General features: G+C 39.6%; 1 protein-coding gene across 4 annotated transcripts in view; it reads left to right on the forward strand.

Annotated features, from left to right (window-relative positions):
- Nucleotides 1-16,803, forward strand: part of pitpnm2 (phosphatidylinositol transfer protein, membrane associated 2) — a 57,162-nt gene that overhangs the window by 19,667 nt on the left and 20,692 nt on the right. For all 4 annotated transcript variants that reach the window (XM_015378767.1, XM_015378769.1, XM_015378768.1 and 1 more), the window contains exons 2-7: nt 4,643-4,893; nt 8,827-9,041; nt 10,085-10,206; nt 11,713-11,946; nt 12,044-12,376; nt 14,695-14,790. In XM_015378767.1, the coding sequence (XP_015234253.1) occupies nt 4,816-4,893; nt 8,827-9,041; nt 10,085-10,206; nt 11,713-11,946; nt 12,044-12,376; nt 14,695-14,790 (1,078 nt within the window). In that variant the 5' untranslated portion in view covers nt 4,643-4,815. The remainder of the gene's footprint in view (nt 1-4,642; nt 4,894-8,826; nt 9,042-10,084; nt 10,207-11,712; nt 11,947-12,043; nt 12,377-14,694; nt 14,791-16,803) is intronic.

Genomic DNA, 16,803 nt, shown 5'->3' on the forward strand with positions numbered 1-16,803 from the left:
ATATAAGTCTTTAAGGGAACAATAACCACATTTTCCCTGATCATGGCATTTCCTGTTCTAAAGAATAGTAAAGAACAGATGATTAACTTATGGGGTTCTTTCTTTCACATTTCTCAGAGTTTCCAAACATGAGTAATGGTGGAAAAAAACTGAGTAAAAACGGTATAACCAGGAGAGTTAGGCCTGATTTATGCTTGATGCGTGAGTGAGGTCTGTACAGCAAAATTACGTAATTTTATCTAAAATTTTTAACTATTTGGACAGCTCCGCTCAGGATAACATGATGGCAGAGCGACAGCATCTGCTGGAGAGGGTTTAAAAAAACTCATTTCTATAGAGACATCTGTTGATTTACCCCAGTATCACTGTGATCATTGTTAAAATCTATTACTGAAATAAATTACTGTCACTCTTGGATGACAAAAAGAGGCTTTAATAAAATTTGGTCCACCTCAAATTTGTCTAAAAGTAAATATTTTAGAGAAACATTCTGGTTTTTGTTTTGACTGTTTATATCTTGTATAAACTAAGACCTAGACTGGAATTAATGGAATGACCTTGTCAAAGTAGGGTTTTTAATCTGATTGAGATACTAGGACATAACTTTAAGCAGATCTTTCATGCTAAAAACACAAATCTTCCATTGTGAATAAATGGAAACAATTCTGCAAAGAAGAGTGGGCGGGACTTCCTGCTTGTCATCACCACTGCATGATAGCAGTTGTTAGTGGCAGTGTGACAAAAAAAGCAAACACAAAATAAATTCCTTCATTTTCTTTTAGATTTAAAGCTACTACTTGCAAAGAATGTGGAGGACATTTTTCTCTTTGTTCAAACACAAAGTCAGAACTTGAGCTTAGAAAACCCTGAAAGGTATTTTTACAAACATTGAATTCAGCTCAGCAGGAAGATCTTATTTTTGAATGTTTACATATTTTGACTTGTTTTCAAGTCAATGGCTTAGGTTGTGTTTGCAACAGTGAATTGAGAAGGCTAAGTCCAACATAGAGGCACTGCAGCGGCTAATGTTTTTCACTTTTTTAAAGAGGCTTAGCTGCAACATTCAGCCTGCATGAAGCTACTGATTTTAGGCTCTGCGCTTGATGGCATATCCCTGGGGGGCCCACCCTCTCTTATGTGCATATAGTCCTCTATCTTATGTCATATTTTGCTGTTGCAGACGGATATTTTAATGTAACTTGACATTGATGTGGTAAAGCATAGAGCCTTGCGTGTTGGAAAATAGAGCTTTTTGGTTTCCTGGAAAAGAAGCTTCTCCTGCGTTTATGTCACTTACGTTTCCTGTTGCCACTGATTTAATTTGACATGTTGTCCGCAGATTTTCTCTGATCCGTGACAAATTCCTTTAAAGAAGTTATCCGTGATCTTTAGAGCCTAGGTCTGCATAAACGTAAAAACACAACAATGTGATTTTGCAAAAAGAAAAAAAAAATCCTTTTCATTCCTTAGTGGATTGTTCTCATTTTTAAGGAGGAATGCTGTAGTTATCAATAGCTTTGCTTTGTTGAAACCGGAGCTGAAACACTGGAGGCTGCTTTGTGATGAGCCCCTTGCATTGGCGTGTGCCGCTGTTGCGTCACTGCCTGATGGAGGGGGGGCAGAGGCTGTATTTTTAGACGGGAATGAGCATATTCTCTGAACTAACGTCAGGCACTCTGCTTGCGTATGCTAGGATTATTGTGACTGAGCTATTTTTAAACTCTGTGTGTGAGAGTGCCTTTTTTTTTTCTGGGTCAACCATGGTGCCAGTCCTCTCTGGGGGATGCTGGTGGATTGAGCAGTACAGGTCCAATGTTGTGGACAGCATCTGTACCGGAATCCAAAAAAGAACAGTGGGAGAGCGAACAGATTCCAATCTGCAAGAGAGAAGCATCTGCACCTGGAAATCGGATCATTGAGATGTTTTTAGTCTGAAAATAATCATTGAAAGAGATTTTTTTAAACAAATCTGAACAATAACTGCTGCTTAAATACAACTATATGAGCTGCAAGCTGTTGTATAAAGACTGGTGATACTTTCACAAAGTTAGAAAACTGAGCCAAACGTGGATTGTAAGAACGCAAATAAATCTGCTTCTTCAGCCGTTGCAAAAAAATCATTTATTTATTGGTTGATTGGTCAAAATTTATTAGGTTTAACTGAAATAATACGTTTCTATCAGGAGACTGAGTGGATTCTTAAAGACATCATTGTTTCGAGTTCTCACAGTTTGCTGCAATCTTGTATCTGCAGGAATCCTTTCAAATGCTGATATTAGTCTTTTTGTGTGTAGTTTGCATCTTCTCCCCTCAAATTTTTTTCCAATGTAGTCCAGTTTCCTCGCACAGTCATCATGCATCTTGGGTTAGCTGGTGTTTCTAAGTTACTCCCAGTTATGTCTGTCTTTATGTTTGATGGTTTGAGCTGGCTTTGTCTCAGCTGGACTGGTGACCTGTCTGAAGTAGTCCACCTTCTTTTCAGTGGTTGCCTGTTGTTGACTAGAAACATCTTTTTTTCCTGTGGTCAGCAGTTCTTTTAACATTTCTTATTGCACGCTTTCCTTTTTTATTCATCTTTCTCATGAAAGGAAATTTTCTGAATCAGAGTTCAGATTGTTGACCCATTTTTTTCAGCAGCATGTCGAGGCTTAAGCAGTGACCTTCCTCTAATAAGTTTGGTTCCCTTTTCTAAAGCCCTTTAAGGCTGTCGGGCCACGGGCTTTTCTTCAGAGTCCCTACAGCTAGCCTACTTATCTCCAAACATTTCCCCTAGAGTGCAGTTATTTTCAGAAAAACGTGGCCCTCTGCTCTGATTTTTTTTTTCTTTTTTCTTGTGGCATTGTTACTTCCTAGAAAACAAACATGAAGAATAGTATGCAGCACAATGGAAATGTAATGCTCTTTTAACCGGATCACTGTGGTACATCAGGTTTTTGGAGTGATTTGTCTGCAGTAAGGTGTTGCAGAAGTGGACATGAGGAGGAACAGGAATATTGGTCACATCAGGAGCTGCTCTTTGTTTGGTGGGTAAAGTGACGCAGTGGGAATATTAGTGCAATTAGAGTGATTACCCAGAATGGCTGAGCCCCAGAGCTTTGTCCAGCTGCTGCCATGGGTCAGACATTTGTTAATGTTGTGATTATGTAAGGCAGTGTTCTCAGAGTTTTCAAAGCAAATTTAAGCTGTGTTACGATATTGGCTTCATCTTTTGCTGTAAGCTTGGATGGATTTTAGTGTATGCTGTAGCATTTCTGTTTAATAGAGTACAGGTACATCTTGATCAATTTGACTACCAATAAAATGTTGTTTTGTTTCGGTAATTCGTTTTTATATTGCATAGATTCATTACGAACGGAATTATGCAATTCAGACCTTTATTTTCGTTTATTTCTGAGGATTATTGCTTACAGCTAATAAAAAAAAAAAACCAACTAAATCAGTTTCTCAGTAAATGAGACTATTCTAATTTAAAAAGCACATAAAAAGCAGCTTTCAGCTTGTCCAGCTCGAATCTGGGACGTTGATCTCCTCGTAAAATACAAAATGCACTTTCAGTTTAGATGAAGACTTGTGAACAGAGAAATTGCCACTCCTGCTCTCTCCTTAGCCCAGGTTAAATGTTTCTCAGACTCAGGAGTGGCTCTGATGAAGGAAGCCCACTGCCCTGTATACCTCTGTGTCTGGTGGCTGTGGATGTTCTGACTCCAGCTGCAATCACACCACACATTTTTTTTTTCTTCCCTTCAGCTTATGATTAATAAACTCATGCACAACTCTATTCGCTTTTATCTTTAACGATAGCTTGATGCGGCCTCCCATCTTTATGGAGTTTGTGTGTGAGTGAAATCTTTAGGCCCCTGCATGATTGTGTATGCCATACTATAAACTTTCAGGATCAAACACAGTTTTTTATGTGCTATTATGTAATGTTATGTCTTTTTAGAACTTTCACTAGCTGTTCGCCGGCACATTGACTCCTCTTCGGTTAATGAATTACCCCGGTTGACATTTAGGAGATTAAGACAAACCAGCGTGCATCACACTCTTCATTGTGATGCACGCTGATACGTTTTGATTTTTACTTGCTGTGCTTCAGAGAACTAGTCTTCCTGCACGGGTTACGGCAGACTTCTGCAGCTCACGCCACCCACACGCTGCACATGTATAGCCCACACCTACCTCTTTCTGCCCAGTGGTTGGAAAACAAAGCTTTGTGTAACTCAGATGGAGCTATTTGTGAAACCTTGGTTGTGCAAAGTTATGTAAAGTTCCTCACTAAACTGTAATCCCTCTGTTGCCGAGCGAGGCTCCCCATGTGACGGCGCCGGAGGGCTGGGGTGGACTGGGCCTTGGATTCTGTATAAGAAGGGAACTGTGTCCAGGTAGCTGCTGTTTCTAGTCTCGGATTCCAGAGCTTCCCGCCGATTCCAACCCAACAGAGAGTAATGATACTGGTTCCTTTTTTCTTCATCAACGCGTGAGCTTTGGGAAGGTTTCTTTTTTTTTCTATTTTTCGTGTAGAGGATTTTTTTTTAAGACTCGTTAGGATCTGGATAGATGTCTTTTAACAGGAATTCTTGGTTGAGTTCTTGAAAGAATATTTATTTTGTTTCTGATTTGTATTTTTTTTATCTGTCTACAGGAACTTTCCATGCAGCCTTCGGTGATCTGAAGAGCCTCATATAGGAGCATCCAGAATCTCTCCTTTTCCCTTCTCCCCATCCCTTCCCTCCACCCCTCCCTCCCTCCCCATCCCCACCCCTGTTTCCTGGTCATTTTTATCCCTCCTCGTCCCCTTTTCCCCAAGATTCCACCATGCTCATTAAAGAGTATCGCATCCCCATGCCCATGAGTGTGGAGGAGTACCGCATTGCCCAGCTCTACATGATCCAGGTGAGATAACAGCACAACACATGGCCCACCTAATTTTCACCTACACTCACACTAACACACACCAACCAACCACCAGGGGTGAGAAAATAGAAAAAAAACAAAAACCGAGGAGCTATAAGGAGCAGACGAGGCGAAGATAAGCAGGGGAGATATTTTTTTTCCACAACAAATTGCAAAATGATTGATTGCAAGTTGTGTGTGCCATGGAAAAAGCAAAGGAACAAAGAGTGCTTTTAGGATTCTGGATAATCCAAGTTCAGGTCAGTCTGATGCAAAGCTGCACTGCTTTACAAAAGTATTCAAACGCCTTAGATTCATTCACATTTTGGGGGGTTTTATCAAGATTTCCTGCTATAAATTGGCTCAAAGAATTGTGCCAAGGAAAGAATACCTGATTTAATGCAGGTTTTATCACTATTCTATCCCTTAAAATAGAAATGACTGCCAGTTTTCCTTCAGATGTCACCTGATGTCACCTCATTTGCAAGTTAAAAGCAGCTAATGTGCAGTTTAGTTCCCATACAAGCATAGGTTATTCTTGAAACATTATTAGGGTCAAGGGACACAGAAATGGTTCCGGTAGAGGGTTGTACAGACGTCTCACAGAGCACTGTTAACTCCATCAACTGAAAAAGAAAATTCGGGGGTATGACTCCGGAGGAGCTGCAGAGATCCAAAGCGGTTCTTTTCTATATGTGGAATACGGTCAGATGAGGACAGCATCACTTCACCAAAGAGTGGTGAAGTGATGCTTTGGGGAAGAAGGAAAGTTGCTGAGAGCTGATTGCTTGATGGAAAGAGCTAAATGCAGGGCAGTTATGAAAGAAAACCTAAAGGAGTTTAGATCAAAGCCAGTTTATCAGCAATTACCTTAACCATACAAATGAAATGGTTTAAGACCATATGTTAGAATGGCCTGTTAATCCCCAGACCTAAACCGAAAAGAGGAATCTGTTCCGAACAACAGCTGTACACAGCTTTTACAATCTGATTCGACTAAGTTGGGCCATTTTCTACTGAGAATGTGAAAAAACCTCTAGATGTTGAGAGACTGAATGCAGCTGTAGAAAAGACAGACTTGCAAGGTAGATTACAGATCTATTTCCATTATTTACTGCTTTGTGTTAATGCATGACCTAAATTCCTATTAATGTACACAGAGTTCTGTGGTGAAAATGAAAAAGAGAATATATAATATAAAGCTGTTAATGGTATAACAACAAATTTCCCTTCCTGTGGCTGGTGCAAATGAGGATATATTTATGTAAGAAGCAGGTTATGCTGTGGGCAGCATGAACAGTGAAATACTGAGAGTATACGGAAGTGACATTATGTCTCAGGCTGTGATAGAAAATGTTCTCAGTACTCCTTATAAACCCTGAATACATGCATACAAGAAGATATCCTTTTACACTATCATTTTGTTTTAGGGTTGACTGGGTTATATTGTTTGTCCAGTCTTATGCATGATAGATAGACGTTGTGTTTAATCTGGTGATAACAGTCAGGAAGCTCACATGAATGAGCAATATGTTTTTATGAAGGAAAAACGAGCTTGCAGGAGAAACTATAGCATTAAGTAAATCAACCTGAACTTCCTCCTTTAGTCAACATAAAGCACCGTTTACAGTCCTGCAGAAGTTGACTTAAGTGTTTTTCTACCCGGACAAACATAAAAAGAACGTTTTATATAAGTTTAAACAGCACACTCTTATTCCTCCAGTACTTTTTTGATAGCCTTAGACTAATTGTGAAGTATCAGCCCTACGAAACATTTTAGTTCTGATCCGCTTTTTTCCCAGACAGATCTCTACTGACAGCTGGACACGACCAACGTGGCAGAAATATAACATTGAGTTTCTCAGGCATCCACCAGCACTCTAGGAGTGTTGCATTATTGACCCATAGTTACCTTTATCACTGACCTCACCATCTCTACACAGCTTCTTTGCTGTAAGGCTTCTCTCACCATGGCAACCATGCCGTCACACATCAGCCCGCATGCCGGTGGTCAGGTTTTTGCTCATGAGAGAGTGAATGAAAAGAGGAAATGTGGAATAAAAAAAAAATGTGGCTCTGAGGAAGGATTGGCGAGAGACGCCAGTATGCCCGAGTTGCACTGCTGCAGGTTACCAGGGCAGCAGCCACACATAGGCCCGCCTGACGCCAATCCACAACAGGCCTCATGGATGGAAGACAGGGCCTTAGGACATCTTAGCCATGTCTCGCTCAGCACGCCCACTCTATCTCCGCTTATTTCCGTTGCCCTACTGCCACCTTCTAATTTGATAGCCAAGCGATCATTTCTTCATTACTCTGCAGGGATTTGCAGTAATGAGCAAAGAAAATGCATCAAGTGAGGATGAAATGTTAGACTGTTCTGCTGTTGCTCCTCTGTTCGAGCCGAACCATACGGCTGTGCAGCTTCTGTGTATCTTTGGAGTTAAGTGCATCTCTGACAGGAAACAAGGCCCAGTGAGTCGACAGCACCAAGAAAGAAACCAGGATGTGACTCCCATCCTGTCAGCGAAGTAGTATCTAAACATTGAAATATTCTGCAAACAAAATAATTTCTATGTTTATCAGTACTGATATTGGCTTTTAACATCTTATCTACCTCCTTAATGAAGAAGAGACGAAGTGGAAATTGATCAACATTTCATTTCATGAAGCAGAACTTGAAATAACTTGAGTGATCAAATTAATTCGACACTCTGGCCTTTATATCCGGGTGAAGAACAACATTAAGTGGAAATATAAATATGGATGAAAAGATACGAGATGTAACTGTATGTAAATTATAAAGAAGCAGTTGGATCTGGTTTTATTTACTTTACGGGGACTTTTCTACTGATCGTTGTGTTTAAATTGAATTAAACATAAAATTCTGATGGCATCTAAAGGTCCAGTAGATCTCCTCCTGTGTCTCTGAGCATATATTTACTCTGTCATTGCGGATCTCAGATAAAGTGGGCTTGGATTCATGCTTTGTGGGGCTGGTTTGATAATGCCGGGGCGTCTGTGCTGTGTCTTTTTAACTGCATCTGAGCTGTTGAGAGCAGGGCGAGTGGCTAATGAAGGACCTGTCAGAGGTAATGAGGTCCAGAGTGCTGGATGCCGCATGACTTCCTCCATGCTGCTCCACTGATTCAGTGGCAAACCAGAGAAACCTTCCTCCCTTATCAAGCAAATGGACTGAATAAAACGGCCCATTTTTGCTAGATCTGCAGAAAACAGATACACTTCGAAACTTTGACATTTATGATCCTCTACAGCTTTTTTTCCCCCCTTATTGTCGTCAGCACTTGGACTCTGCTCAGCTGTTCAAATTTCCTGTTTCACTGATTTCCCAACAATCCCCAGTCCTTGCTCTGGCCATGCCTCCCGCTCTTCTCTGTGATCACTTTGATTGTGAAACTTTGTCTCACCTAGCTGTAAGTCTGAGCAACTGCACCTCCTGTCTCCACCCAGCTCCCTCGCTCTGCACCTGGAATGTAAACATGGGGAAGGTGTGGCTCCACGCACTCAGAAGATGCTTAGCTTTCAGGAAGCAATTAATTGTTTTGTCAGACTAGGCTCTGTTATAGATGACTCAGTCCATCTGTGATGAAATATGTTGGCTATTGTGGCAGATCACTCTGTGTTTCAACAGTTTTAATATCTATAAATCAGTCTTAGTAAAGCTTTAAAACATGTTTAGAGATATAAATATTTTCTTTCCACTGAGGGATTACTTTTGCATATTAAAGAGATTTAGATTTATTTCTAAATTCCATTTAATTTAGATTGAGAAAAAGATGAACTGTCTCATTAAGAGTGGTAGAAAGAATTGACTCTGCTACATAAGGTTTAAAACACCTTCACACTGTGCTTCTATATGTCGTAAATATAAAAGCTTTTGCTTTAGTTTTTTCTTCTTTGTTTTACTTGCAGAAAAAGAGCAGAGAAGAGACCTGTGGGGAAGGAAGTGGGGTGGAGATCCTGGAGAATAAGCCCTACACAGATGGACCAGGTGGGGCGGGTCAGTATACGCACAAGGTCTACCACATCGGCATGCACATTCCCAGCTGGTTCCGCTCCATCCTGCCCAAAGCAGCATTGAGGGTCGAAGAGGAGTCCTGGAATGCCTACCCTTACACCCGAACAAGGTTTGCATTCTCTCAACAAAGCAGCAGTCATAGTTTTTTTTTTTTTAGCTCGAAATAGAGCCCCTCTGCAAAGCACAAAGTAGCAGTTTGATAAAGTAATGATATGGGTATATTTAAGGGTCTGCAACTGGTGCTCAAATGTTATTGGATGTTGCACAGGGCAGTGTAACTAAAAAGAAAAGAAATTTGATTCAGGGTGATCTGTTTTTCTGAAATCCAAATGAGGCTACAGACCTCAGCATTACCTAGCATGCTAAAGGAGCTGCACAACCAGTGTCTAGCTCGCATGACCCCCATTGTCACTCTATTCATCTGTTTTTCTCTGATAAAGATGCTAAAATAGGATGCTGTCATTTCTGTTTAAATAGAGACTGTTTTACTGCAGAATCCAGGCACAGCTGTGGATCATGGCTCTTGCCATTTTTATCTTTATCATTGAGGATGTTCCATCTCTCTTTTTATAACCTTGTGCCATTCAGAGTGAGAGTATGGAGCTAGATCGGTCTCCATTTTCACAAATACACATATGTGATTCATACATAAACAGGACAAGATCCATGCATGCAAAGCACGATTCATACAAGTACAAACAAATCCAGACACACAAAGAACTAGATCCACAGAAGCACAGCACGATTCACGTTAAAATGCGTTTGTGTATCGAGGCACGTCAAGGGAGCCTCAAAAATCCACATACAAATACAATGAAGTTCAAAGACCACTGGTTCTTTTTAATTAATGCATAATTATTTATAGACCAGAAATACTTTGGTCAATCTTGTTCTGTGCATGTGTGGATCTTGTGTGGTTGTGTCAAACTTGCTATGTGTCTGTGAATCTTGTCCTTTGTCTGTGTGGATTTTTTTGTGCTTGTGTGAATCATTCTGTGCATGCGTGGATCTTGTCCTGTTCATGTATGAATCACATATGTATGCTTGTGAAAATTGAGACCGATCTACTTTCATATGAGAGTTAATATATTAATGGATACATGATGTAAGTCGTGTCTATTATGGTTCATTTTTTCTGGTGATCTCTTGCAGATACACCTGTCCTTTTGTTGAGAAGTTCTCTATTGACATTGAGACCTACTACAAGCCCGACACAGGCGACCAAGCAGACGTCTTTAACTTATCAGCCGCCGACAAGAGGCAAAGAACTATCGGTAAGATTCCTTAACCCTAAATACACAATAACATGTAGGTGCAGCTTAATAATTATTTTATTTTTTTTGTATTTTTATTTAAGAAATTAAACTCATGTTGATTTATTGCCCCTTATATATTTTTTCAAGTTTTTTCTGATAATTTGGGTGAAGATGGCCAAGCAAATTCAGCTAATTGTTTAGGTTAACTACAACTTTGAGAGGATTTGAAAGAAAAGTCAGTCCTTTTGTTTTTCCTTTTGCTTTTTGACCTACTAAACTTTTTCCTACCACAAATTTTTTGTTAATATGCTTCAATAGAACACCCTCAGCAGTCAGCAATGTGTCTTAATGAGTGCCTGCTGGATGACCATCAAGTCAGCATTCTTCTCCATAGCTGTTTAGGCTAGTGGTGTCTGACCGTTTTGATCTACAGACCAAAATCACCTAGTTTAAGTACTCAAGATCTATCATAAAGTTAGAGTCAATTACTTTCTTTTTTTAAGTTAGGGTATAAATTAATATGCAATATTCAAATAAAAACAAAGAAGAAAAGAATAAATTGTTGTACTGTAGATCTGGAAAAAGGGTCTAAGAAATATGTACAGCTTCTTACTTTTTGATTCAGTTTTTTTTTTCTATTTTGTTGGTCAACAAATGGATGTTATTCTATTACCAGCAACAAAAAATGTTTCTTATTTTTTATTTTTATTTTGCAAAAGCCCAGTTGTATTCAGACACATGTAATGAATGGGGGTGCTAAGTTCTCTTTGGATACTTTGGCCCCACTTACTTGATTTGGAAAATAAAGAAAGCAATAAAAGCAAATAATAACAAAAATACTTCTAAGCAGAATAAGTAGTACTTTTAGATGTACGTAACAATTTCAGTTCAATAACATAAACATTTGTCATTGTTCATTTTTTAGGGTGAGATTTTACAAAGTTTCCATTTGCTGGGAGGCTAAATTTGTAATATTCTTCAGCTATGGTCAGGGGCCACAAAATATACTTCAGGTGCTGCAAATGGTCCCAAGTCCACACTCATCTGGTCTATAACATAGCACTTCTTTATAAAGAATCTGTATGTAAATTTCAGAGAAGCTGAACTTGAGTTTTATTTTATTATTATTTTTTTTAATAAAAAATAAATGCTCTAGGAATAAAAACAATGCAATTTGTCCAAAAGATTATCTGTAAGTGGCCATTGTTTTCCATCCACCATTATTTTGGATTAAAAGTTCAACCTTTTGCACACTACTATAGAAAACAAACAAAAAAAGCTTGCAATGATCCATCTGCAGTTGTTTGGAATGACTTTGTCAGTTGGTCTCTCTTATGTAACCCATCCAGTAAACAGTCTGGGTTGGTTTTAAAAAGAATGTAAACCTGTTAAACACGGGCTTTTACATGTTCTGCTCCGCCGCTCCTCTTGTGCCCATTATGACATGATTACAAAACCATCGTTATTCCAAACAGCTGGCTCCATCTGTTACTGCTGCCTGAAACCCGATTTTTTTTTTGGCAGACCCGATCGACATAGTGACAGATCCCATCCCCCCACATGAGTACAAGGCAGAGGAGGACCCGAGGCTTTACAAGTCGGAGAAGACCCAGAGGGGGCCCCTGCAGGATGACTGGATAGAGGAATACAACAACAACCCAGGGAAGACTCCCATCATGTGTGCCTACAAACTTTGCAAAGTGGAGTTTCGATACTGGGGCATGCAGTCCAAGATTGAACGCTTCATTCATGATGTTGGTGAGCAGATCTGGATTTGTGGATTTTCATGTTGTTCTTTTTTTTTTTTTTTTTTCAAAGTCTGTTAGCCATTTGACTGCTTGTTATTTTTCTTTAGGGCTGAGAAAGGTCATGGTGCGTGCCCACCGGCAGGCCTGGTGCTGGCAGGATGAGTGGTACGGTCTAACCATTGAGAACATCCGGCAGCTGGAGCTGGAAACCCAGCTAGCCTTAGCCACGAAGATGGCCCAATACTGCCAGGTGGAGGAGGCGACAGAAGCCAATGGCAGTGCTCCATCTCCAGACAAAGAGCAGGAGGCCAAAGAAGCAATTAGCTCCATTGAGGCTGACGAAACAGTCACTAGATCAGTAGAGACTCTGCAGCCACGAGGTGTGCTCACCAAGCAGTGGTCCACCTCATCCAGGTCCTCCCGCTCATCCAAGAGAGGAGGTGAACGGCGTCCTCAACATGTGGTCTCCTCTGTCCAACACAGATCAACTATTGCATGTTTTCCCTTTCTTCCTTCTTCTCACAGTTCTCATCTGTACCACGAGTCAGTCATAAAGCAAATCAGTCTTCACCGTCAGAACCTACATGGGATAAGAAAGTATATCAAGTGCCATCTTGATATACCTTAATACAGTTGTTTTAAGTTAAAGAGTCTCAAACTTATGACCAAGTTTAAGCTATAGAGCAAGCATAAGTATTACATTTTTACACAAAGAGAGAATTTATACATTTCTCTAAATGGGATGTTCCAATGTTACATATAACGTGAGTTAAAACAAGAGGAGGATTAAAACAAAAATCCAAAATGATAATAATAAAATAAATAAATAAAATAATAAAAACAGCTAAAATAGAAAGAAAGAACCCAGTAAGTTTCCAAATCAGTTGGGCAAATTTATTAGATACACTTTGTTCTTTCCTAAGAGCCACAGACCTATAACTTTAATCCTTTGTGTGTTTTTCCGGGTAGCTTAAACTTTAAACTGGATTTTTCCAGGATCCAGGTTTATAGACCAGATAGTGTGCAGGTGGAGACGCCACTCCATGGGTGCTGCTGCCTCCTCCTGTCTGACTTGGATTAAATAAAGTAGAAGCTCAGAAACATGAACCTGCTGGCAGCCTTGGTGACAAATTCTCCAAAGACTCACTGGATAGATCAGTTCATGTTTTTTTTTTTTCTTTAAATAAGATATTACAAATCCTAAATACCAAATGTTATGCTCTTTTAATAAAATGATTCACGCAAATACTAATGAAATTATACCAAACCTACAAAATATTATAGGTCCTGTACATTTACACCTCATTGAACCAAGCCAGTGTCTTCCCTTTAGCTTGTAGATTTCTTATAATAATTGAGGAGAGTAAAGACGTGGAAAAAGTAATGAAGTGAAATTAGCTTTTTATTGCAGCAGTATATTTTACCGTATAAATTTAGCAGATCTCTAACGTTTTTGGAGATCCTCATTTTTTTATTTCTGTCCTCCTTTTTATTTCTGTCCTGCAGAGTTTATCTTGTGATGCCAAGATAAACTCTGCTCCTTGGGTCCAGCCTCGTTTTTCACGGTTCAGTTCAACTTAAACTTTAGTGCGGTTATGTAGCACTTCTGACACATCACCATCTTAACCTTACAATATAATTGGATCCGTTTTGCATATTTTATACTTGTTTAATCAAATCTATCAGCTATAACCCGGTTATCAAGGCAGCTCTTGATTCAGTTAAATAACCTTCCTATTTTATCCATCTTATATAATAATTCAGATTTTAATGCAAAATCTTTAGTACTGTCAATTTCACCGCATAATTGACCCTTTTTTTCTGATTTTTAATTGGGACATTTTGTGTATGATGTTATTGACATGTTTTAACACAGGTGTCTTAACTATGGAGGGAAGCTGCTTTATAACTGTGTAACCCCAGCGTAACCCTTGGACCTGCTTACTATGCAGGCAGATTTAGGAGCAGACAACATATAAAAACCTTTAAATAACTTGGTCAGAGGTATAGTAGCACACAGACAGTCGTGCTCACGTGGCAGTATAGTCAGTTAGATCTTTTTACTTTTATCCACAGTGCTTTTCCGTACTCTCACCCTTGTACGAGTGTCTAGCTTCAGCAGTTTTTTTTCATAGCTGGGTCTATTTATAGAATCACCTCTGACATCACAGATCACATGTCCTAGCACGCCCATGTACCATCCTTCCTTTAAGATGGTGTTCGCTGCAGCATCCTCATGGACCCCTGGTTTCTTCCTGCCCACCTCATTTCACCCTCTGGAACAACCTCTCCACCACCACCCCTCGTGGTCCTCCATGGAGCTATTTTTAGCAGCAGTGCTGACATCACAGATCCCCCACATCCCTCCCCCATCTGCTGTTTTGTCTGTGTGTCCTGACAGCCACAGCTGTGCCCCTACCCCTCTCTCCTCCGCTGCCTTAATCACACACGAGGTGTCGGTTATAGACATGTGACAGACGGGACCGACTCTTAGCGCGCAACACGCTCCTCCTCTGGAGCCTTAGGTTTTGGGAGTTTGGGCGGCGTTGGGTCTCACTTTTCACACATCACCCCTGACCATTATGCAGCCCATTAGCGCACCGCAGAGACTGTTGCATGTTTATATAACACCATGTTTGTGCATGAGATTGGTGATGTGGGGTTGCCTTATTGGTCGTGTATTTGTTTAAAAAGAAGCTGGAAAAATAAAAATGTCTCCTAATAACAGTGAGCCCTTTTGTTTCTTCTCGTTTAACAGTGAGCCCATCGCGTCACAGCATCTCAGAATGGAGGATGCAGAGCATAGCGCGGGACTCGGATGACAGCTCGGACGAAGAATTCTTTGACGCTCATGGTAAAGTTCTTAAATACACAGTTTGCATTTAACAGTTTTTCCTTTTTTTCTCAACTGCTCTGCATGCCTGTCTTTAACCACAGATCAGTTCTTAAGCTTCCCAGATACCCAGCATGCTTTGGGTCTGCAAATCAAATAGGTTCCCTGAAGAAAGGTGGCTGCGGACTCAGGAGTGGGCCCAGCTTTCATCCTGATGTCCAGTTCACAAATCAGTTCACTAAAAACACTCGGCTCTGTCAAACACACAGAACTCATTTCAAACAATAAACCTTGAACATTTTGCATCAGTTTTACTTTTACACCAACTCTGCTCGCTCATTCATCTGCATTCATTCCAGTTTTAACATGTTTCTACATGTGAGTAGTTGAAATAACTGCAGGAATTACCTTTGAATTTTTACCAGCACCCACTCACTGATTATTTGATTATTTGAACAACATACCTTAGTTTTTAGCAAAAGAAAATATCAATTTAACAAGCCTGAATCCAAACTGACAATCTGTCCTATTATCAATGCTGTCTGTTTCAATTGTGGTATAAAGTTCTACATAGTTATTTGCACTTGGGTCCTTTACCAGCCATTTTCTGCAAAGATCCCATTGAATTCAACTTCTTGAATACTGCTCTGGCTGTTAATATGAGGAGGCTCAGGTGACTGGACATTTTCTCACTTATGAAGCATGTCTTTGGTTTGCAGGAAGGGTATGTTCTTTTGTCTTCCCCATTTATCAGAAAGGAGCCCATGTGTCTTGGGATATTTGTCCTACAGTTACACCAAAGGTTCTGGACACTTAAAACAGAAACTTCAGATGTCAAACGGTTATTGCCAGAAGTTTTAGGTCACTTGCCTTCATATGCCTAAATTTGAGCAACATCCCATATGAAGCTTGTTTAGCACACAGCTGAATGACATCGTCCCAAATGTCTCGGTATGCTGAAACCTTTGTGCTCACACAGAAGGCAAATACTGCCCAGATCTTTTTGTGTTTCATCCAGTATGCAACTTTTTAAATGGCAGTCTGAACAGCACAATTCTCTTCTTTAACTCTACATAAAATGGTGTCTAAACACATGATAAAAACACTCAATCTGAGGGGAAAGGTGCTCAAAACAAGTAATGTTTTCTGTCTGTGCAGAAAGATACTTTCACTTGACAAGATTTAATCATTTAGGATCAAAGATTTAAGATAGAAAGAGATAGAAAGATAGAAATTGAGAAATTATCAAATATATTTAAATCTAAATTGTTCTTTTTTATATTTTATCTTGGAAAGAACCAAACCATTCATTGACCATAATTGTGCTGCTTCCATGTGTCAATAAATTGGATGTATATCTAATAGTTTTCAAAGCGTCTGCAGTCAGAACCATCATGTCTCAATTTTTCTGACTTTTACATCATCCTTTTGCACAAGCAGGTTACTTTTTGGTCGGACAGTAAAAACAAAAAAACAATTAAAGAATAGATTTGTGTAAAAAGTCAGAGCTGAGCACCGAGGCCTGCAATGCTTTGCACTAGGTGGTCTAAGGTCTGATGAAGGTTCTTGACTATTGAAACTCATAAAATTCAAGTCTCTATGCACTGTTATCGAGCCAATCAGAAGGCTGCAGACAGTTTGGAAGATGCTGGAACTCAGCTATCTGCTGATTCAACAGCTATAACCTCCAAACATGTTGTGGCCACTGTCCTCTGTGCACCTCAGCCCATTCTGACCTCGCTCTGCGATCAGACTCAGTCTCTGAGGTTCCTCTTTCTGGCCAGACTGGACGGTTTTAAATTGGCCCTATTAGACATAAACACCCACTAGACTAAAAATTACAATTTTAGGAATATTTATAAAAAAAAAAAAATAAAGATTTTTAATGTTGGTAAACTGCTTTTAAAAACATATAAAGAAAATAAAGTTCTGATTTCACATCTCTATATATTGTATATATTTTAAAATAGAACTGATATTGAAAACCTGTCAAATGTGTGCGGTCCCATATTTGAAGGAATTTTAATTGTTTTA

The sequence above is a fragment of the Cyprinodon variegatus genome, unplaced genomic scaffold (genome assembly GCF_000732505.1).
Source record: "Cyprinodon variegatus isolate N-32 unplaced genomic scaffold, C_variegatus-1.0 Scaffold178, whole genome shotgun sequence".
Classification (NCBI taxonomy): domain Eukaryota; kingdom Metazoa; phylum Chordata; class Actinopteri; order Cyprinodontiformes; family Cyprinodontidae; genus Cyprinodon; species Cyprinodon variegatus.